Here is a 24,556-nt window from a genome sequence, read left to right as displayed (position 1 = left end):
ATTTCGTGGGGCTATGTCAGGCCCGTGCGGTTGCCGCGGTCTCCAGTGGCGAATGCGGACCACCACCACAAACCACTCCACGGTCCCCGTGCGGCCAGCGGTCGCCGCCATCTTCCTACTCCAGGGCCACGTGCGGACCCCGGGCGCCGCCATCTTGTCCCGTGGACGCCACGTTAGAGGGATGGCCGCCGCCATTTTGTGCACCCCCAGCCATGTGCGACCAATGGGAGCCGCCACCTTGGATGAACCCCCAGGACCCCAGCTCGGCTGACCACGCACTGCCCGACGAGAACACTCAACTGCTGCGATTAGCCTCGGTGACTCTGGATCAGTCCCGGCCTCGAACACTCTCAACTGCTACAACGACTGTATTTATCAACGGGCACGAGACGTCCTGCCTAATCGACTCTGGGAGCACGGAGAGCTTCATACACCCCGACATGGTAAGGCGCTGTTCTCTCCTCATCCACCCCGTTAATCCAAAAATCTCCCTGGCCTCCGGTTCACACTCAGTGGAGATAAAGGGGTTTTGTGTAGCAAACCTCACAGTCCAGGGAAGGGAGTTCAAAAATTTCCTTCTCTATGTCCTTCCCCACCTTTGCGCGGCTACACTCCTGGGTTTAGGCTTCCAGTGTAACCTCCAAAGTCTAACCTTCAAATTCGGCAGCCCAATACCCCCCCTCACTGTCTGTGGCCTCGCGACCCTAAAGGTCGACCCGCCTTCCCTGTTTGCGAACCTCACCCCGGATTGAAAACCCGTCGCCACCAGGAGCAGACAGTACAGTGCCCAGGATCATATCTTTATCAGGTCAGAGGTCCAAAGGCTACTGAATGAAGGGGTCATTAAAGCCAGTAACAGCACCTGGAGAGCTGTAGTAGTGGTGGTAAAGACCTGGGAGAAGCATAGGATGGTCATCGACTACAGTCAGACCATCAACAGGTTTACGCAGCTGGACGCGTACCCTCTCCCCCGCATATCTGACCTGGTAAACAGGATCGCGCATTATAAGGTCTTCTCCACTGTGGATCTCAAGTCCGCCTACCACCAGCTCCCCATCCGCACTAGTGACCGCAAATACACTGCCTTCGAGGCAGATGGGCGGTTCTACCACTTCTTAAGGGTTCCCTTCGGTGTCACCAAAGGGGTCTCAGTCTTCCAGCACGAGATGGACCGAATGGTTGACCGGTACGGTTTACGGGCAACATTCCCGTATCTCGATAATGTCACCATCTGCGGCCACGACCAGCAGAACCACGACACCAACCTCCGAAAATTCCTCCAGACCGCAAAATTCCTTAACCTTACATACAATAACGATAAATGCGTGTTCAGCACCGACCGCCTAGCCATCCTCGGCTACGTAGTGCGAAATGGAGTTATAGACCCCGACCCTGAACGCATGCGCCCCCTTATGGAGTTCCCCCTCCCTCACTGCTCCAAGGCCCTGAAGCGCTGCCTAGGGTTATTCAGTTACTATGCCCAGTGGGTCCTCAACTATGCGGACAAGGCCCGTCCCCTGATCCAATCCACAGCTTTTCCCCTGTCGATAGAGGCCCGCCAGGCCTTAAGCCGCATCAAAGCAGACATTGCAAAGGCCACGATGCATGCCATCGACGAGTCCCTCCCCTTCCAGGTCGAGAGCGATGCGTCTGACGTAGCTCTGGCGGCCACCCTCAACCAAGCGGGCAGACCAGTGGCCTTCTTCTCACGTACCCTTCATGCTTCTGAAATCCGCTACTCCTCAGTCGAAAAGGAGGCCCAGGTCATAGTAGAAGCTGTGCGACATTGGAGGCATTACCTGGCCGGCAGGAGATTCACTCTCCTCACTGACCAACGGTCGGTGGCTTTCATGTTCGATAATGCATTGCGGGGCAAGATAAAAAACGACAAGATCTTGCGGTGGAGGATCGAACTCTCCACCTACAACTACGAGATCTTGTCCCGTCCCGGGAATCTAAATGAGCCTCCTAATGCCCTGTCCAGTGGAACATGTGCCACCGCACAAGTGGACCACCTCCGAGCCCTCCACGAGGGCCTCTGCCACCCGGGGGTCACTCGCTTTTTACATTTTGTCAAGACCCGCAATCTGCCCTACTCCATCAAGAAGGTCAGGACAGCTACCAGGGACTGCCAAATCTGTGCGGAGTGCAAATCGTACTTCTACCGGCCAGAGAACACACCTGATAAAGACTTCCCGTCCCTTTGAACGCCTCAGCATGGACTTCAAAGGCCCCCTCCCCTCCACCGACTGCAACACGTACTTCCTGAACGTGATTGACGAGTACTCCCGGTTCCCATTCGCCATCCCCTGCCCCGACATGACCGCAACCACCGTCATCAAGGCCCTCCATTGCATCTTTTCACTGTTTGGGTTCCCCACTTACATACATAGTGATAGGGGGTCCTCCTTTATGAGCGATGAACTGCGTCAATTCCTGCTCAGCAAGGGCATCGCCTCAAGCAGGGCGACCAGTTACAACCCCCAGGGTAATGAACAGGTAGAGAGGGAGAACGGAACGGTCTGGAAGACCGTCCTACTGGCCCTACGGTCCAGGAACCTCCCAGTCTCCCCCTGGCAGGAAGTCCTCCCAGATGCCCTCCACTCCATCCGGTCACTGCTTTATACCACCACCAACCAGACACCTCACGAACGCTTCCTTGTCTTCCCTAGGAAGTCCTCCTCTCCCGACCTGGCTGGCAGCACCCGGACTCATCCTGCTCCGAAAACACGTGCGGGCGCACAAATCGGACCCGTTGGTCGAGAGGGTCCATCTGCTCCATGCTAACCCCCAGTACGCCTACGTTGACGGCCGACAAAATACGGTCTCCCTAAGAGTCCTGGCGCCCGCCGGAGCCCCACGCACACCCCAGCTCCACGCACACCCCAGCTCCACGCACACCCCAGCCACCAGTCCCACCCTCCCCTCCACCAGGGCACCTTACAGGAGGATTGGTCATTCCGCCGGCCCCGTCTATACCCCCCCCCCCCACCTCCCCCACCCACCGACGCACCCCGCAGGCGCTCCCTTCCCAGGTCAACCGTTTTCCCCACCAGCGCCGTCTAGGGGTGTCGAAGCTGCCATGGAGATCGAAGCCACGCTCCCAGAGTCACAGATGCCCTTGCCTCCACCGGAGTCACCGCCGAAGCTCCGACGATCACAGAGGACAAACAGGGCCCCCGACCGACTGATTGCTTCATTTTAAATTGTAAACTGTAAACTGTAAATTTACATCATCGATTGTAAATAGCTATCAGAATTGTAAATAGTTACAAAACGCTGTACGGAGGTATTCCGGTACCTCCATAACTAATTCTACCACGTTGCCATGTTTGTAGTATCAGGCCACCACCCCCGCCAGACTCTTTTTTAACAGGGGGTGAATGTGGTATTAGAGGTATTACAGTACCTGATAGGCTGGAGCACCATTGGTGGAAACTGTATGCTTGCTATTGGTTAAGATGTATGGTAGCTCCGCCCTGATAGGCGGGGTATAAGGGCCCGTGCCGCCCCAGCAGCCTTCATTCTGTACCTGAGCTGCTGGGAGAAACAGCTAGCTTATTAAAGCCTTCAGTTGGACTACAACCTCGCATTAGTGGTCATTGATCGTGCATCAGGAGGTGACACCAGCATGTGTACCATTTGTTAAAAGCACTTACCATTATGAGAACAATAAATCAGCAGGCAGCATCGAGGTGTTTTCAGCAGAATAGTTCAAATTGCTGAATTTGATAATTTTAAAAAGCATTAGGAGTAAAAGCAATTTGTGTTGCCCTCTGCTGGACAACCTGATATAATTGGATTGGATTTGTTTGGATTGGATTTGTTTATTGTCACGTATACCGAGGAACAATGAAAACTATTGTACTGCGCGCGGCTCAAAAATAGCATTCCGTACATGAAAAGAAAATACTTCGGGCAAACATAAAATACACAATGTAAATATATACACACAAGCATCGGGTGAAGCACAGAGGAATGTAGAATTTATCAGATCAGTCCATGAGAGGGTCGTTTAGGAGTCTGGTAACAGCGGGGAACATCAGAGTGAACATCAGAGTGTTGAATAGGCCTGACATTGGGCAAAATGTGCCCTCCCGTCATGCCTGAGGATGGCCTGAAACCGATCATTGGGCCTTACTAACATTAAAAGATGGAGCACTTGGCATCTGTCAGGTATAGAATCATAGAATTTACAGTGCAGAAGGAGGCCATTCGGCCCATCGAGTCTGCACCAGCTCTTGGAAAGAGCACCCTACCCAAGGTCAACACCTCCACTCTATTCCCATAACCCAGTAACCCCACCCAACACTAAGGGCAATTTTGGACACTAAGGGCAATTTATCATGGCCAATCCACCTAACCTGCACACCTTTGGACTGCGGGAGGAAACCGGAGCACCCGGAGGAAACCCACGCACACACGGGGAGGATGTGCAGACTCCGCACAGACAGTAACCCAAGCCGGAATCAAACCTGGGACCCTGGAGCTGTGAAGCAATTGTGCTATCCACAATGCTACTGTGCTGCCCACTAATGTACAGGCTGACAGGTGGTGTGCTACTTGATTAACTTGATCAAAGTCTCACCCTAAGATTTGAATACATTATTTCCATTTATCAATTAAATTGAGGTCCAACAAATTTAGCATTATTTAGGAATATCCTGATATCATTTGACAAAAACATTTACATCCATTTTGCCTTTCCCAGAGGACACCACTCCTATATTTTGATTAATATAGAAAGGAGGAGGAGGAAGAGATGAAAATAACCCAAAAACTGAACTAAAACACAGTGCTGGAAAAACTCAGCAGGTCTGGTAGCATCTGTGGAGAGAGAAACAGAATTATTCAGAACATATGTTTTCATTTGGAACTCTCTGCCCTTTGGACTCTATTAATAACATTTGGACAGTTGTGCATTAAAATCTGTATAAAATGTATAAAAAAGACAATTTTTCATTAGACTCAAGGGCCATTCTTCCTGGGATTTGAGCCTGGGATGTTAATAGGTGTAAAATCTGGTGACATCTCCACCTCCTACACATTGCTATGGGATTTCCAATGCTTCTCCTGAAGGAGAGATGGTACTGGGCTTGCATCTACAATAGTTGTTGGATAGGAGGAGGCAGGAAAATGTTGCAGGACAAAGGTTTTCCTTTCACCCTTCAAATCACCAGTTTCATTGGAAGATTAAGGCCTCCAGAAAAAGGTGTGCTGGCTTTCAGATCTCCTTTGATAAGAGGGGCTGGGCAGCAAGGCAAGGGAGGCTGAAAAAAAGTTACTACCTTCCTGGCCCAGTTTCTTCATTGACTTTCAGACCTGAGACGCCTATAGGTTTATATTTTCCAACTGCAGCCAGAAGGTCCAAAGCTTGCACCCAGGCCTGTCAGCACACCTCTATTTATCATAACCCTTTGTCACATGCTATGTCCTAATTGAGAATGAGGAGAAGTTGATGATCTAATTCTAGACCTTCGCCTTTATATCCCAAGCAACTGCCAAGGAGCCAATGTATGCTGAGAATTGTGCTATCCAACTGAGTACAAGCTTAGCCATACCTGGACAGGTTCAGTGCACTTTAGATGAGCTGTGTCTGCCTAGCAGACAGTCAGTGCAGGAATCCCCTGTGGTTGTCCCCCTCTCGAACAGGTATACCGCTTTGGATACTGTCGGGGGGGATAGCCTATCAGGGGAAAACAGCAGCAGCCAGAGCAGTGGCACCATGGCTGGCTCTGATGTTCAGCAGGGAGGATCAAAGCGCAGAAGAGCAATAGTCATAGGGGACTCGATAGTCAGGGGCACAAATAGGCACTTCTGTGGATGTGAAAGAGACTCCAGGATGGTATGTTGCCTCCCTGGTGCCAGGGTCCAGGATGTCTCAGAACGGGTAGTGGGCATCCTAAAGGGGGAGGGTAAACAGGCAGAGGTTGTTGTACATATTGTTACTAACGACATAGGCAGGAAGGGGCATGAGGTCCTGCAGCAGGAGTTCAGGGAGCTAGGCAGAAAGTTAAAATACAGGACCTCTAGGGTTGTAATCTCAGGATTATTCCCTGTGCCACACGCCAGTGAGGCTAGAAATAGGAAGAAAGAGCAGCTAAACACGTGGCTAAACAGCTGGTGTAGGAGGGAGGGTTTCTGTTATCTGGACCACTGGGAGCTCTTCCGGGGCAGGTGTGACCTGTACAAGAAGGACGGGTTGCATCTAAACTCGAGAGGCATAAATATCCTGGCCGCGAGGTTTGCTAATATCACGCGGGAGGGTTTAAACTACTATGGCAGGGGGGTGGGTACCGGAGCAATAGGTCAGAAGGTGAAAACATTGAGGGAGAACTAGGGAATAGGACCAGTATGGCTCTGAGGAAGAGAAGACAGGGAGATGTTGCGGAAAACAGCGGGTCTGGTGGCCTGAAGTGCTTATGTTTTAATGCAAGAAGTATAAAGGGTAAGGCAGATGAATTTAGAGCTTGGATTAGTACTTGAAACTATGATGCTGTTGCCATTCCAGAGACCTGGTTGAGGGAAGGACAGGATTGGCAGCTAAACGTTCCAGGATTTAGATGTTTCAGGCGGGATAGAGGGGGATGTAAAAGGGGTGGCGGAGTTGCGCTAATGGTTAGGGAGAATATCACAGCTGTACTAGGGGAGGACACCTCAGAGGGCAGCGGGGCTATGTGGGTAAAGATCAAGAATAAGAAGGGTGCAGTTACAATGTTGGGGGTTTACTACAGGCCTCCCATCAGCCAGCGGGAGACGGAGGAGCAGATAGGTAGACAGATTTTGGAAAGGAGTAAAAGCAACAGAGTTGTTGTGATGGGAGACTTCAACTTCCCCAATATTGACTGGGACTCACTCAGTGAAAGGGGTGTGGATGGGGCAGAGTTTGTAAGGAGCATCCAGGAGGGCTTCTTAAAACAATATGTAGATAGCCCAACTAGGGAAGGGGCTGTACTGGACCTGGTATTGGGGAATGAGCCCGGCCAGGTGGTAGAAGTTTCAGTAGGGGAGCATTTCGGGAACAGTGACTACAATTCAGTAATTTTTAAAGTGCTGGTGGACAAGGATCAGAGTGGTACTAGGGTGAATGTGCTAAATTGGGGGAAGGCTAATTATAACAATATTAGGCGGGAAATAAAGAACCGAGATTGGCGGCGGATGTTTGAGGGTAAATCAACATGAAATGAAATAAAAATCGCTTATTGTCACAAGTAGGCTTCAATGAAGTTATTGTGAAAAGCCCCTAGTCGCCACATTCCGGCGCCTGTTCGGGGAGGCTGTTACGGGCACATCTGACATGTGCGAGGCTTTCAAATGTCAGTTAAAAAGAATTCAGGACTGGCATATTCCTGTGCGGAAGAAGGATAAATACAGCAAATTTCGGGAACATTGGATAACGAGAGATATTGTAGGCCTTGTCAAAAAGAAAAAGGAGGCATTTGTCAGGGCTAGAAGGCTGGGAACAGACAAAGCCTGTGTGGAATATAAGGAAAGTAGGAAACAACTTAAGCAAGGAGTCAGGAGGGCTAAAAGGGGTCACGAAAAGTCATTGGCAAATATGGTTAAGGAAAATCCCAAGGCTTTTTACACGTACATAAAAAGAAAGAGGATAGCCAGGGAAAGGGTTGGCCCACTGAAGGACAGGCAAGGGAATCTATGTGTGGAGCCAGAGGAAATGGGTGAGGTACTAAATGAATACTTTGCATCAGTATTCACCAAAGAGAAGGAATTGGTGAATGTTGAGTCTGGAGAAGGGTGTGTAGATATCCTGGGTCACATTGAGTCAAAAAGACGAGGTGTTGGGCGTCTTGAAAAATATTAAGGTAGATAAGCCCCCAGGGCCTGATGGGATCTACCCCAGAATACTGAAGGAGGCGAGAAAGGAAATTGTTGAGGCCTTGACAGAAATCTATGGATCCTCACTGTCTTCAGGTGATGTCCCGGAAGACTGGAGAATAGCCAAAGTTGTTCCTTTGTTTAAGAAGGGTAGCAAGGATAATCCAGGGAACTACAGGCCGGTGAGCCTTACGTCAGTGGTAGGGAAATTACTGGAGAGAATTCTTCGAGACAGGATCTACTCCCATTTGGAAACAAATGGACGTATTAGCGAGAGGCAGCACGGTTTTGTGAACATAGAACATAGAACAATAGAGTGCAGTAGAGGCCCTTCGGCCCTCGATGTTGCGCCGACCTGTGAAACCACTCTAAAGCCCATCTACACTATTCCCTTATCGTTCATATGTCTATCCAATGACCATTGAATGCCCTTCGTGTTGGCGAGTCCACTACTGTTGCAGGCAGGGCATTCCACGCCCTTAATACTCTCTGAGTAAAGAACCTACCTCTGACATCTGTCTTTTTCTATCTCCCCTCAATTTAAAGCTATGTCCCCTCGTGCTAGACATCACCATCCGAGGAAAAAGGCTCTCACTGTCCACCCTATCCAATCCTCTGATCATCTTGGATGCCTCAATTAAGTCACCTCTTAACCTTCTTCTCTCTAACGAAAACATCCTCAAGTCCCTCAGCCTTTCCTCATAAGATCTTCCCTCCATACCAGGCAACATTCTGGTAAATCTCCTCTGCACCCATTCCAATGCTTCCACATCCTTCCTATAATGCGGCGACAGGAATTGCATGTAATACTCCAAATGCGGCTGCACCAGAGTTTTGTACAGCTGCAACATGACCTCATGGCTCCGAAACTCAGTCCCTCTACCAATAAAAGCTAACACACAATACGCCTTCTTAACAACCCTCTCAACCTGGGTGGCAACTTTCAGGGATCTATGTACATGGACACCGAGATCTCTCTGCTCATCCACACTGCCAAGAATCTTACCATAAGCCCAGTACTCTGACTTCCTGTTATTCCTTCCAAAATGAGTCGCCTCACACTTTTCTGCATTAAACTCCATTTGCCACCTCTCAGCCCAGCACTGCAGCTTATCTATGTCCCTCTGTAACTTGTAACATCCTTCCGCACTGTCCACAACTCCACCAACTTTAATGTCATCTGCAAATTTAATCACCCATCCTTCTGCGCCCTCCTCCAGGTCATTTATAAAAATGACAAACAGCAGTGGCCCCAAAACAGATCCTTGTGGTACACCACTAGTAACTGGACTCCAGTTTGAACATTTCCCATCAACCACCACCCTTTGTCTTCTTCCAGCTAGCCAATTTCTGATCCAAACTGCTAAATCATCCTGAATTCCATGCCTCTGTATGTTCTGTAGTAGCCTACCGTGGGGAACCTTATCAAACGCTTTACTGAAATCCATATACATCACATCAACTGCTTTACCCTCATCCACCTGTTTGGTCACCTTCTCGAAGAACTCAATAAGGTTTGTGAGGCATGACCTACCCTTCACAAAACCGTGTTGACTATCTCTAATCAAATTATTCCTTTCCAGATGATTCTACATCCTATCTCTCATAAACCTTTCCAAGATTTTGCCCACAACAGAAGTAAGGCTCACTGGTCTATAGTTACCTGGGTTGTCTCTACTCCCCTTCTTGAACAAGGGGACAACATTTGCTATCCTCCAGTCTTCTGGCACTATTTCTGTAGACAATGATGACATAAAGATCAAAGCCAAAGGCTCTGCAATCTCCTCCCTAGCTTCCCAGAGAATCCTAGGATAAATCCCATCCGGCCCAGGGGACTTATCTATTTTCACACTTTCCAGAATTGCTAACACCTCCTCCTTATGAACCTCAAGCCCTTCTAGTCTAGTAGCCTGAATCTCAGTATTCTCCTCGACAACATTGTCTTTTTCCTGTGTGAATATTGACAAAAAATATTCATTTAGCACCTCTCCTTTCTCCTCGGACTCCAAGCACAACATCCCACGACTGTCCTTGACTGGCCCTACTCTTACCCTAGTCATTCGTTTATTACTGACATATCTATAGAAAGCTTTCGGGTTATGATCCTACCTGCCAAAGACTTCTCATGTCCCCTCCTGGCTCTTCTTAGCTCTCTCTTTAGGTCCTTCCTAGCTAACTTGTAACTCTTGAGCACCCTAACTGAACCTTCATGTCTCATTTTTACATAAGCCTCCTTCTTCCTCTTGACAAGTGTTTTGACTGCTTTAGTAAACCACAATTCCCTTGCTCGACCACTTCCTCCCTGCCTGACAGGTACATACTTATCAAGGACATGCAGTAGCTGTTCCTTGAACAAGCTCCACATTTCCATTGTGTCCATCCCCTGCAGTTTTCCTCTCCATCCAATGCATCCTAAGTCTCGCCTCATCGCATCATAATTGTCTTTCCGCCAGATATAACTCTTGCCTTGCGGTATATACCTATCCCTTTCCATCACTAAAGTAAACGTAATCAAATTGTGGTCACTGTCCCCAAAGTGCTCTCCTACCTCCAAATCTAACACCTGTCCTGGTTCATTACCCAGTACCAAATCCAGTATGGCCTCGCCTCTCGTTGGCCTATCTACATACTGTGTCAGGAAACCCTCCTGCACACATTGGACAAAAACGGACCCATCTAAAGTACTCGAACAATAGCGTTTCCAGTCAATATTTGGAAAGTTAAAGTCCCCCATAACAACTACCCTGTTGCTTTCGCTCCTATCCAGAATCATTTTTGCAATCCTTCCCTCTACATCTCTGGAACTTTTCGGAGGCCTACAGAAAACCCCTAACAGGGTGACCCCTCTTTTCCTGTTTCTAACCTCAACCCATACTACCTCAGTAGACAAGTCCTCATCAAACGTCCTTTCTGCCACCGTAATACTGTCCTTGACTAACAATGCCACCCCTCCCCCTCTTTTACCACCTTCCCCGAGCTTACTGAAATATCTAAACCCCGGCACCTGCAACAACCATTCCTGTCCCTGCTCTATGTCTCCGAAATGGCCACAACATCAAAGTCCCAGGTACCAACCCATGCCGCAAGTTCACCCACCTTATTCCGGATGCTCCTGGCATTGAAGAAGACACACGTTAAACCACCTTCCTGCCTGCCGGTACACTCCTGCAACTTTGAAACCTTACTCATGACCTCACTACTCTCAACCTCCTGTATACTGGAGCTACAATTCAGGTTCCCAGGCCCCTGCTGAACTAGTTTAAACCCTCCCGAAGAGCATTAGCACATTCCCCCCCCCGGGATATTGGTACCCCTGTGGCCCAGGTGCAGACCATCTTGTTTGAAGAGGTCCTACCGACCCCAGAATGAGCCCCAATTATCCAGAAATCTGAAACCCTCCCACCTGCACCATCCCTGTAGCCACGTGTTCAACTCCTCTCTCTCCCTATTCCTCGTCTCGCTATCACGTGGCACGGGTAACAACCCAGAGATAATAACTCTGTTTGTCCTAGATCTAGGTTCCCACCCTAGTTCCCTGAATTCCTGCCTTACATCCCTACCCCTTTTCCTACCTATGCTGTTGGTACCCATGTGGACCACGACTTGGGGCTGCTCCCCCTCCCCCTTAAGGATCCCGAAAACACGATCCGAGACATCACGCACCCTGGTACCTGGGAGGCAACACACCAACCGCGAGTCTCTCTCATTCCCACAGAATCTCCTATCTATCCCCCTAACTATGGAGGGGAGGTCGTGTCTCACTAACTTGATAGAGTTTTTCGAAGAGGTCACAAAGGTGATTGATGCAGGTAGGGCAGTGGATGTTGTCTATATGGACTTCAGTAAGACCTTTGATAAGGTCCCTCATGGCAGACTGGTACAAAAGGTGAAGTCACACGGGATCAGGGGTGAGTTGGCAAGATGGATACAGAACTGGCTAAGTCATAAAAGGCAGAGAGTAGCAATGCAAGAGTGCCTTTCTGATTGGAGGGCTGTGACTAGTTGTGTTCCACAGGGATCAGTGCTGGGACCTTTCCTGTTCGTACTATATATAAATGATTTGGAAGAAAATGTAACTGGTCTGATTAGTAAGTTTGCAGACGACACAAAGGTTGGTGGAATTGCGGATAGCGATGAGGACTGTGAGAGGATACGGCAGGATTTAGATCGTTTGGAGACTTGGGCGGAGAGATGGCAGATGGAGTTTACTCCGGACAAATGTGAGGTAATGCATTTTGGAAGGTCTAATGCAGGTAAGGAATGTACAGTGAATGGTAGAACCCTCACGACTATTGAAAGTCAGAGAAAGCTAGGAGTACAGGTCCACAGGTCACTGAAAGGGGCAACACAGGTGGAGAAGGTAGTCAAGAAGGCATATAGCACGCTTACCTTCATTGGCCGGGGCATTGAGTATAAGAATTGACAAGTCATGTTGCAGCTGTACAGAACCTTAGTTAGGCCACACTTGGAGAATAGTGTTCAATTCTGGTCGCCACACTACCAGAAGGATGTGGAGGCTTTAGAGAGGGTGCAGAAGAGATTTACCAAGATGTTGCCTGGTATGGAGGGCATTAGCTATGAGGAGCGGTTGAATAAACTCGGTTTGTTCTCACTGGAACAACGGAGGTTGAGGTCTACAAAATTATGAGGGGCATAGACAGACTGGATAGTCAGAGGCTTTTTCCCAGGGTCGAGGGGTCAATTACTAGGGGGTTTAGTTTAAGGTGCGAGGGACAAGGTTTAGAGTAGATGTACGAGGCAAGTTTTTTACTCAGAGGGGTAGTGGGTGCCTGGAACTCGCTGCCGGAGGAGGTGGTGAAAGCAGGGACGATAGTGACATTTAAGGGGCATCTTGACAAATACATGAATAGGATGGGAATAGAGGGATACGGACTCAGGAAGTGTAGAAGATTTTAGTTTTGACTTCCGGTTGCGGCTATGTCTAGGTAGGTCGCACGATCGGCAGCTCCCGCCGGGAGTGGACTTTTGGGCTCTCTAGTGGGGCCCCAACGGCAATTACAAGTGTGGGAAGGTGACAGCAAGGTCTCCCCGACATTATATGGATTGGACCAGGAGTGGAGCAGTGAAAAAAGTGATCTTGGAGCAGCAAAAAGTGAGAGGGAGAAAAAACAAGATGGCGGCGGGTGGAGACCAAGCAGCATGGGCGCAGTGGTCGCAGGAGCAGCAGGGGTTTCTTAGACGCTGCTTTGAGGAGCTGAAAACCGAGATGCTGGCGCCAATGAAGGCGGCGATTGAGAAGCTAGTGGAGACCCAGAAGGCCCAAGAGGCGGCGATCCGGGAGGTGCGGCAAAAAGCCTCGGAGAACGAGGACGAGATCTTGGGCCTGGCGGTGAAGGTGGAGGCGCACGAGGCGCTGCACAAGAGGTGGGCGGAAAGATTTGAGGACCTGGAGAATAGGTCGAGGAGGAAGAATCTTCGGATTCTGGGTCTTCCCGAAGGAGTGGAGGGGCCCGATGCTGGGGCATATGTGAGCACGATGCTCAATTCGCTGATGGGCGCAGGAGCCTTCCCGAGTTCTCTGGAGCTAGATGAGGCTCACCGGGTCCTAGCAAGGAGACCTAAGGCCAACGAGCCACGAAGGGCTGTAGTGGTGAGGTTTCACCGCTTTATGGACAGAGAGTGTCCTGAGATGGGCCAAGAAAGAGCAGAGCAGCAGGTGGGAGAACACTGAGATCCAAATTTACCAGGACTGGAGTGCAGAGGTGGCTAAGAAGAGAGCGGGTTTTAATTGGGCTACGGCGGTGCTCCATCGAAAGGGGGTGAAGTTCGGTATGCTGCAGCCAGCGCGATTGTGGGTCACGTTCCAGGATCGGCACCACTATTTCGCAACGCCTGATGAGGCATGGAGTTTTATACGGACTGAAAAGTTGGACTCAAATTGAGGGTTTGTTGTGGGGATGTTTACTGTGTATATCGTGTTTATTACGTTTAGGGAATGTTCCTCTGGTTTGGGTGCTGGATGGGGATGGGTGAAGGGATTGGATCGGGAGACTGTGGGAGAGTGTGGGCGTCGGTGTTGGAGGGGCAGACCCCCATGAGGGAAGAGGGGGAGTGGAGGCCCGGGGATGGGGAATTGGGGTAAGGCCGCAAATGGAGCTGCGCCAGAGGGGGCGGGGCCAGCTCAGGAAAGCGCGGGCTTTTTCCCGCGCGAGGGAAGGACGGGGGTGGGGGCCAGGGGGGATGGGCGGTGCTGGAGAGGAGCGCACACTGACTGCCAGGGAGGGGGAGGGGGGATTCTCAATTGGAGGGGGTCGATGGAATGGCGGGAGAGGCCGGGGTCAGCAGGAGTCAGCTGACTTACGGGAGTGTTATGGGGGGAGCAAAAAGGCTAGATGTGGATCTAGCAGGGGGAGGGGGGGAGAGGGGGGGGTATAGGGTTGCTGCTGCACTGGCCAAAGGGGAGTTGGAAGTAGGAGAGGTGGTCGGGGCGGGTGTCCGCCGTCTGGGGGTCTGGGGGCTGCGGGTGGCACGGGCACGTGGCTGGCCTAGAAAGGGAGATGGCTAGTCGGTTGGGGGGGGGTGGGGGTGAGCAGCCCCCAAATTCGGCTGATAACTTGGAACGTGAGAGGCCTGAACGGGCCGGTCAAGAGGGCCCGTGTGTTCGCGCATTTAAAGGGACTGAAGGCAGACGTGGTTATGCTCCAGGAGACACATCTGAAGGTGGCAGATCAGGTTAGGCTGAGAAAGGGATGGGTAGGGCAGGTCTTTCATTCAGGGCTGGATGCGAAGAACAGAGGGGTTGCAATACTGGTGGGGAAGCGGGTGTCGTTCGAGGCAATGAATATTGTAGTAGATAATGGAGGTCGATATGTGATGGTGAGTGGTAGGTTGCAGGGGGTGCGGGTACTGGTACTGGTAAACGTATATGCCCCGAACTGGGATGATGCCGGATTTATGAAACGCATGCTGGGTCGGATTCCGGACCTGGAGGTAGGAAGCTTGATAATGGGGGGTGATTTCAACACGATGCTGGACCCAGCACTGGACCGTTCTAGGTCCAGGACAGGTAAGAGGCCGGCTGCGGCCAAGGTGCTCAGGGGGTTTATGGACCAGATGGGGGGGGGAGTGGATCCATGGAGGTTTGTCAGGCCCCAGGCCAGGGAATTTTCATTCTTTTCCCACGTCCACAAAGCCTACTCCCGGATAGATTTTTTTATTTTGAGTAGGGCGTTAGTCCCGAAAGTGGAGGGAACGGAGTATTTGGCCATAGCCATCTCAGACCACGCCCCGCACTGGTGGAGCTGGAGTTAGGAGAGGAGAGGGACCAGCGCCCGCTGTGGGAGGGGGGATTCTCACATTGGAGGGGGTCGATGGAATGGCGGGAGAGGCCGGGGTCAGCAGGAGTCAGCTGACTTACGGGAGTGTTATGGGGGGAGCAGGTGTGGAGGTGTGCGGGCGGGTGCGGGGGGTGCATTGAAAGATATTTGGAGGCCAATGACAACGGGGAGGTGCAGGCGGGGGTAGTCTGGGAGGCGCTGAAGGCGGTGGTCAGGGGAGAGTTAATCTTCAGCAGGGCCCACAGGGAGAAGAGAGAGAGCAGGGAGAGGGAGAGGCTGGTGGGGGAGATCTTAAGGGTGGACAGGAGATATGTAGAGGCCCCCGAAGAGGGACTACTCAGGGAGCGGCGGAACCTCCAGACGGAGTTCGACCTGTTGACCACAGGGAAAGCAGAGGCACAGTGGAGGAAAGCGCAGGGGGCGACGTATGAGTATGGGGAGAAGGCGAGTCGGATGCTGGCACACCAGCTTCGTAAGAGGGAGGCAGCGAGGGAGATAGGTGGAGTTAAGGATAGCGGTGGGAATACGGTGCGGAGTGCGGTGAGAATAAATGAGGTATTTAGGAACTTCCAAGGGGATCTGTACAGATCTGACCCCCCAGCGGGGGAAGAGGGGATGCGACGATGTTTGGATCAGCTGAGGTTCCCGAGGGTGGAGGAGCAGGAGGTGGCTGGTCTAGGGGCGCCAATTGGGCTGAAGGAGCTGGTTAAAGGATTGGGGAGCATGCAGGCGGGGAAGGCCCCGGGGCCAGATGGGTTCCCGGTCGAGTTTTACAGGAAATACGTGGACCTGCTAGGCCCGTTGCTAGTGAGGACTTTCAATAAGGCAAGGGAGGGGAGGACCTTGCCCCCGACAATGTCCGAGGCGCTGATCTCTCTGATCCTGAAGCGGGACAAGGACCCACTGCAATGTGGGTCGGATAGACCGATCTCGCTCCTCAATGTGGATGCTAAGTTGCTGGCAAAAGTGCTGGCTACAAGAATTGAGGACTGTGCCCCAGGGGTGATTCATGAGGGCCAGACAGGATTTGTAAGGGGCAGGCAGCTAAACACTAATGTGCGGAGGCTCCTCAATGTGATTATGATGCCCTCGTTGGAGGGAGAAGCGGAGGTAGTGGCAGCTGTGGACGCGGAGAAGGCCTTTGGCCGGGTGGAGCGGGAGTATCTTTGGGAAGTGTTGCGGAGGTGTGGGTTCGGGGAGGGGTTCATCGGCTGGGTCAGATTGCTATATCGAGCCCCGGTGGCGAGTGTAGCTACGAATCGGCGGAGGACGGAGTACTTTCGGCTGTACCGAGGGACGAGGCAGGGGTGCCCCCTGTCCCCCTTGCTGTTTGCATTGGCAATTGAGCCTCTGGCCATAGCACTAAGTGAGTCCAGGAAATGGAGGGGTCTGGTCCGAGGGGGAGAGGAACATCGGGTGTCTCTGTATGTGGACGACCTGTTGCTGTATGTGGCAGCTCCAGTGGAGGGGATGGCGGAGGTCATGCGGATCCTAAGGGAGTTTGGGGACTTCTCGGGGTATAAGCTTAATGTAGGGAAAAGTGAGCTCTTTGTGGTGCATCCAGGGGACCAGGGAATGGGGATAGATGACCTGACGTTGAAGAGGGTGGAAAGGAGCTTTCAGTACTTAGTGATCCAGGTGGCTGGGAGTTGGGGGGCCCTGCATAAACACAATTGGGATGTGCTGCCACTCTCACTAGCAGGCAGGGTGCAGTCGGTTAAAATGATGGTCCTCCCGAGGTTTCTCTTTGTGTTCCAGTGCCTTCCCATTATGATTCCCAAGTCCTTTTTCAAACGGGTAGGTAGGAGTATCATGGGTGTCGTGTGGGCAAATAAGACCCCGAGGGTAAAGAGGGTGTTTTTGGAGCGTAGTAGGGACAGGGAGGGCTGGCTCTGCCGAATCTGTGCGGCTATTATTGGGCAGCCAATGTGGCGATGATCCGTAAGTGGGTAATGGAGGGAGAGGGGGCGGCGTGGAAGAGGTTGGAGATGGCGTCCTGTGTGGGCACGAGCCTGAGGGCGTTGGCGACGGCACCGCTGCCGCTCTCGCCGACAATGGGGCAGCACGGTAGCACAAGTGGATAGCATTGTGGCTTCACAGCGCCAGGGTCCCAGGTTCGATTCCCTGCTGGGTCACTGTCTGTGCGGAGTCTGCACATTCTCCCCGTGTCTGCGTGGGTTTCCTCCGGGTGCTCCGGTTTCCTCCCACAGTCCAAAGATGTGCAGGTTAGGTGGATTGGCCATGATAAATTGCCCTTCGCGACCAAAAAGGTTAGGAGGGGTTACTGGGTTACGGGGATAGGGTGAGGGCTTAAGTGGGTCAGTGCAGACTCGATGGGCCGAATGGCCTCCTTCTGCACTGTATGTTCTATGTTCTATGTTCTAAGGTACACCACGGGTCCGGTGGTGGCGGCGACGTTGAAGATCTGGGGGCAGTGGAGACGACACAAGGGCGAGGTGGGAGCCTCGGCTTGGTCCCCAATTCGGGAGAACCATCGGTTCGTCCCGCAAAGGATGGATGGGGGTTTTCGGAGCTGGCATCGGGCAGGGATTAGAAAAATGGGGGACCTGTTTATAGATGGGACGTTTGCGAGCCTGGGGGCGCTGGAGAAGAGGTTTGGGTTAACCCCGGGAAATGCTTTCAGGTATATGCAAGTGAGGGCGTTTGTGAGGCGGCAGGTGAGGGAATTCCCGCTGCTCCCGGCACAGGGGACTCAGGACAGGGTGATTTCAGGTGTATGGGTTGGAGAAGGCAGGGTTTCGACGATCTACCAGGAGCTGAAGGAAGAGGAGGCGGCCTCGGTAGAGGAGTTAAAGGGCAAGTGGGAGGAGGAGCTTGGGGAGGAGATAGATGAGGGTCTGTGGGCTGATGCCCTGAGTAGGGTTAACTCTTCCTCCTCTTGCGCCAGGCTCAGCCTAATACAATTTAAGGTTATTCATAGAGCGCATATGACAGGGGCGAGGTTGATAAGGTTCTTTGGGGTGGAGGACAGATGTGGGAGGTGCTCGGGAAGCCCGGTGAATCACGTTCACATGTTCTGGTTGTGCCCGGCACTGTATGGGTTTTGGAGGGGTTTCGCGAGGACTACGTCCAAGGTGGTGAAAGTCCAGGTCAAGCCGAGCTGGGGGTTGGCACTATTTGGGGTGACGGATGAGCCGGGAGTGCAGGAGGCGAAAGAGGCCGGTATCCTGGCCTTTGCGTCCCTGGTAGCCCAGCGGAGGATCTTGCTATTATGGAAGGATGCGAAGCCCCCCAGTGTGGAAGCCTGGATAAATGACATGGCAGGGTTCATTAAGCTGGAGTCAATAAAGTTTGCCTTACGAGGGTCTGTGCAGGGGTTCTTCAGGCGGTGGCAACCGTTCCTAGACTATCTCGCGGAGCGTTAGGAGGTCAGCAGCAGCAGCAACCCAAGGGTGGGGGTGGAGGAGGGGGGGAGTCTCTTTCGGGGGGGGGGGAATTCGGGTGGGTGGGGGGGGGGTGGGGGGCTTCCCTGTGAGTAGCTTTGAATGTCATATGGGGGGGGTTACTGTATACGGGGAAACCCAATGTAAAAGTTTTGTATAATTTTTGACTTGTGTTTGCGTTTCTTTCTTTTTGTTATTGGGGGTGGGGGGTTGTTAAAAATTTTGTTGGAAAATTTGAATAAACACATTTTAAAAAAAAAGATTTTTGTTTTGACGGGCAGCATGGTCGGCACAGGCTTGGAGGGCCGAAGGACCTGTTCCTGTGCTGTATTTTTCTTTGTTCTTTGTTCTTGACAATGTATATCTGCCAGTTTGGGACAGTTGACGATTTTTTGTGCTGCAAGTGATGAATCCAAGGCACTCAGTTACAAAAAGGATATTGCCAACCACAGGGTCCCTGGGACCAAGTCTGAAAAGTGGCCAAACGGTCAACAGAGAATGCCTTCTTTAAATAATCTAAAGCCGGAGGCACTAATTGCTCATCTACTGAGAACTAGCCACTGAAAACAGCAAAAACAGCTGTTAGCGAAACCAGACAAACTCTAAACTAATACTTGCTGGTTTTGATGTTAAATGTCAGCCATGGCTCAGAGCCACAACTCAACTGAGTCAGGCGGTTGTGAGCTCTTGTTCTAGAGACTGAAGTTCGTCATATAGCTTAACGTTTCAGTGCAGCACTTGCTCTCCTGGCAACCCTAGAATGAAGCCATATATTGTCCCCAATTTCCGTCAAGCCTCATCCAGTAGGTGCTACAGGATATGTTGTCCTGGGCAATGATGAGATGACAGAGCTCGTTGCCAACCTTAAAGAAAGCTGTTCACAAAGATCCAGCAATCCCTGTGATATGGATGCCCCCTTTCCCATGCAAGTGTGAAACTAGAGCTATGTTCCGGGAATCTCTAGGTATCCTCTAACAGTGATGGGATACAGCAGTGTAAGCAGTCGATCATATTCAAGTGATCTCAAAGACAACATAACAGCAAGTAAAGTAAATTAAATTTGTCATTTTCAATTCACGTTTTATGAAGAGTGAAATAAATGATTAAGACATATACAAGGGATTACGGTAGAAGGTGAAATAACAAACTGTAACATTTTAAAAATGTGATCTTGTTTATTGTAATGAAAATGTGTGACAAACATAAAATTAGGTTTTCAGAGTCAGTGACGTTGTTCAGTAATAATTATGAACGTTGGATTTAAATCCAGTTACACTTGATTCAGCAAGGTGTAACATTCTCAATGCCTTTTTACAGACAGACAAATAGCATATACGGGCCAGTTCTCATCAGTGCTGTGGTTCCGACTTGATTGCAGGCTAGTGAGACATCAATAGCGTATCCTATTGTGGAGAACAGAATCACTGGCAACAACTTCTGGATTTCCATGTTTTACTGCATATGTGCAGACCACTGAAGTTACTGTCAGTTTCAGAGGAGCATTGGCAAGAAATCCAACTGTTTTACCATGTAAAACCTGGACTATTATGTTATGTCAGTTTGGAAAATAATGTTGGAGGTTAAATTACTTTGTGATATTTTCAAGTGGTATTTGACACTAAAAACTAAAAATATTTGTTGGGACTTTGTTGCTTTGTAGCATTGAAGAATCATGCTACTCCATTGGTTTGGACAAATTAGGAGGAAGTGCTGCATTGTTAATGATGCTGGCTTTAGTAGGTCACAAACAAATCCAAACCGAATTGGTCAAAAGAAAACCTGGTTTATTGCAATGCAATTATATTTATAATATACAACAGATCCCAGCTGGTCTGCTCTGTCGGTTCGAAACTTGGTCAATTTTAACCAGATCTCAATCATGAATGTCCTCGGGCTTCCCCGTCCCCTTAGCGGAAGAGATCGTATTCGGTGTGATTCATGGGGAGTCTGATTGCTCCACCCCATAGGTCTTGTGTGGGTTATAACACTGGCTGAAGCACCCTCTGCTTTCCTTGCATAGATTTAGAAAAACATGTCACTTTTTGAGCAAAAGAATAATTCTCCTAATGTCCTGGCCAATATTTATCTTTCAACCAACACAATCTAAAACAAATTGTGTGGTAATTTATTATACTTTCATGGTATCGTACAGCCATGTTATCCTACTTTACAACAGTGACACCTTGAATGTATTTTATTGCCTATAAATTGCATTGAAACATTCTGGGTTCATAAAAAACACTATATAAACACAAATTCTTGCATTTTTAGAACAGTCACAAGCTTCTGTGAAGGTAGATTATGATGCATTAAGATGGAAAGTTATTGGTTCACATATATTGACCCAATCAGTGATGAAGGAACAGTACTCATCACACATCTTGAAAATAAGATGCCAACAAAGTTTTAGCCAGATCGAGAGTACAGACTTCTTCTTTTCCAGTTTTACATTGAATTTGTCACCTTTGGCAAGTATGTCTATGATGCGACCATCAATCCACACGAAACCAGGAGTAGAAGTAAACTGTGGCTTTAATCAACTAGAGCAGTGCCTGCCTGCGACTGATCTGTTAGTGGGAGCCGCCTACAGGGCGACTGTTCCTAAACCTCCCCACAAAGGGAGGAGCCAGGGGCGGAGCCCACACAGGCCCCAACATGCTACATCATAGGTAATACCTTACAATGGTCCATAGGTGGAGCCCACATGGGCAACAGCGTAATACAGATATGTACATGGTGAATTATATACCTCAATTTGATCTCCCCTCATTCTTCTAAACTCTAGAGAGTATTGGCCTAAACTGCTCAATCTCTCTTCATACAACATACCCCATCGCTGGAGTCAATCTAGTGAACCTCCTCTGAACTGCCTCCAATGCCAGTACATCTTTTCTCAAATAAGGGGACCAAAACTGTGCACAATACTCCCGGTGTGATCTCATCAATGCCTTGTATAGTTGCAACAACTCTTCCTTACCTTTATATTCTATTCCTTTAGCTATAAATTCAAACATTCCATTTGCTTTTTTTATTACCTGCTGAAAATGCATGCTAGTTTTCTGCGACTCATGCACGAGGATAATCAGATTCCTGAATCTCTTCCCATTTAAATAATGGCCGGAATACTCCGATATCGCGGCCAACTGTTGACGCCGGCGTCAAAACCGGCGTGAGCGACGCTGGCGTCAACGGGCCTCCAGGCCCAGTAACTCTCCTGTTCTTCGGCGGCTAGAATGGCGCCTGAGTGCCGTGCGCTGCTCCAGCACCGTAAGCTGGCCTGGACGGTCGGCGTGGGTACGGCCGTCTCCACGCCGGCGCATGCGCATGGTTGCTGTCTCCGCACTGGCCCCCGCGCACCATGGCGGAGCCCTACTTGGGCCCGGCGCGGAGGAACATAGGCCCCTCCCGGAATGAGCACGCCCGCCAATCGGTAGCCTCGGTCGCGTACCTGGCCACCATGAAGGCCCCCCCAGAGTTGGATCCCCCTGCCCCCCCACCCCCACCAGGACGGCCCCTGCAGCCAGAACGCTGAGGTCCTGCCAGGTGGAACTATATGTAAACCACGCCGGCGGGACTCAGAGGAACTTGGCGGGCACGCGGCCCGTCGAGGGTGGAGAATCGCCGCGGGGGGGCGTTTCAAGGGCACCCGACCGGCGATTGCGCGGGTGCGATTGGTGCAGATTCTCCGGTCGCTGGAGAATCGGTGGCCTGGTATCGGAGCGGCGTGGCAGGATTCTCGCGCCCCCCCCCCGGCAATTCTCCGTCCCGCCGCAGGCTGGGAGCATCCCGGCCAATAAATTGCCTTCCCATTTTTCCAACCAAACTACATGACCTCACACTTATCCACGTTAATCTCCATCTGCCACATTTTGGCCCACTCTCCTAACCTATCTATATCCATTTGTAAGGTTCCTATTTCCTCATTTCAACTTACTGTCCCACCTATTTTTGTGTTGTCTGCAAATTTGGCTGTAGAACCTTCTATCCCTGTACCCAAGTCATTAAGATAGAGTGTATATAGTTAGGTGCCAACAGCCGAACCCTGTGGTACCCCACTAGTTACATCTTGCCATCCAGAAAAAGACGCATTTATCCAACAGACCCAACTCTGTTTTCTGTCCGTCAGCCAGTCTATCCAAGCTAATAAATTACCCCTAACTCCATGTGATCTAACCTTGTATCCTAACATGCTGTGTGGCACCTTATCAAACGCCTTTCGGAAGTCCAGATATACTACATCTACAGGATCCCCATTGTCCACTTTGCTTGTTGCATCTTCGAAGAACTCTAGCAAATTAGTCAATTAGTTCCACTCCCGAGACTGGAAAACAATCCATTCCACTGGTTGAGGTTAAAAGGATGTGGGAGAGAGAGCGAGCGAGGCTCTACACAAAGTCAACTCCGCCTCCTCGTGTGTTCGGCTCAGCCTGATTCAGTTCAAGGTGGGTCATAGGGCACATCTGACCAGGGCACAGATGAATGTTTTTTTCTCGGAAGTAGATGAGAGGTGCGAGAGGTGTTCAGGGGGTCCGGTGCATCGCAAGCACATGTTCTGGTCTTGTTCTAGGCTTATGGGCTTTTGAGTCTCCTTCTTCAGCACCATGTCAGTAATTCTTGGGGTTGAGTTGGAACCTCGCCCTTTGATGGCTATCTTTGGATTTCAGACTTATAGGTGCTGCAGACTGAGGCAAAGGCAGATGCTTTCGCCTCACTAATAGCCCGAAGGTGAGTTATTTTCAGGTGAAGATCTCCGGTTCCGCACAGTATCTCAGTGTGGTTAAGCGACCTAATGGAGTTCTTACACTTAGAAAGGGTCAAATCTATCTTGAGAGGGTGGAAGGATGGCAGCTGTTCCTTTCCTATTTCAGGGAGTGGGCCACGGTCAGATGTCAGGGGGTGGGTAGAAATTGTAATTGTTGGATAAGTAGGTTTCTGAAAGTGTTATATTGGGAAAGAAATTCGTAATAAAAATATATTTTTTAAACTTAACTGAATGTCATAGAATCCCTGCAGTGCAGAAGGATGCCATTCGGCCCGTCGAGTCTGCCCCGATCCTCCGAAAGAGCACTCCGCCGAGTCCCAATCCCCTACTTTATCCCCACTTAACATTTGGACATTAATGGGGCAATTTAGCGGCCAATCCACCGAATTGATCATTTATAACATGGCGTTGCAAGTCTGCCATAGTGAAGGAATCCACTGATAATTATGTTCATTCATATATCAGCTCTGATTGAAACAGTAACACCTCTTCCAACACGGAAAACTTGTCCATCTTTGAAAGTTGTAAAATAAAATTCCGCGAATATTTTTGAAATAAAAGCGTTTTACCTTGAGTCGCGACGGGTAGATTCTGTTTGAAGTCATTTCACCTGTGTGCCGATGTACGCTGCCAAGAGTGTGTGGCACTAAGGAGAAATGAACAACATGTTACAAGTTCTTGTCAAAGTTGCTGTGGTACCGATTTGCGGGTTTTGAACTTTCAGCCGACTGGTAACCCCACCCAAGTCCGTTGACAAGAAACCTACTTTTATTCGTCGCCCAGCAACGCAAAAAACTTCTCCATAATATCACTTACCTGTACAAGGTCGTTAAAGATACGGTAAACATTGGAGAAAGAGGTGGCTGAAAAGAGCAAATATCTCCCACTGAGGCTTGTGACATGTCCGAGGTGTTGTCTACAAAGTTTGTTCATTAGGAGCATGAAATCCAAATTAAAACACTCGAACTTTTGCTTTTTAAACAAGCAGGACGGTAAATCTAATCCACAGATAAGAACTGTTGAGGAGACCTGGCCCTGATTTCTAGCCCGATCCTGTTAGTTCAGTTCATAATCCACAACCAGTAGTTGACAAAATAGTCTCAAGTTTATACATCTTAAATCAAAAGATGACATCTGTTTTAAAGATTACTGTATTGACAAAATCACAGTAAAAAAGTTTCAAAGAAGCAATAATTCAGTTATGTCTATTTTAATTTTATTATGCTCTGTTGATCCATTAATGCGATACATGTACT

General features: G+C 50.0%; 1 protein-coding gene across 2 annotated transcripts in view; it reads right to left on the bottom strand.

Moving 5' to 3' along the window:
* LOC140429993 (low-density lipoprotein receptor class A domain-containing protein 1-like) overlaps positions 1 to 24,024 on the bottom strand; it is a 67,807-nt gene extending 43,783 nt beyond the window's left edge. For both annotated transcript variants that reach the window (XM_072517568.1, XM_072517569.1), the window contains exon 1: positions 23,870 to 24,024. In XM_072517568.1, coding sequence (XP_072373669.1) covers positions 23,870 to 23,905 — 36 coding nt within the window. In that variant the 5' untranslated portion in view covers positions 23,906 to 24,024. The remainder of the gene's footprint in view (positions 1 to 23,869) is intronic.
* Positions 24,025 to 24,556: the final 532 nt, after the last annotated feature.

Source organism: Scyliorhinus torazame, chromosome 9 (genome assembly GCF_047496885.1).
Source record: "Scyliorhinus torazame isolate Kashiwa2021f chromosome 9, sScyTor2.1, whole genome shotgun sequence".
Classification (NCBI taxonomy): domain Eukaryota; kingdom Metazoa; phylum Chordata; class Chondrichthyes; order Carcharhiniformes; family Scyliorhinidae; genus Scyliorhinus; species Scyliorhinus torazame.
The sequence above is the reverse complement of the archived record's forward strand: the minus strand, read 5'-3'. Positions and strand labels throughout refer to the sequence as shown.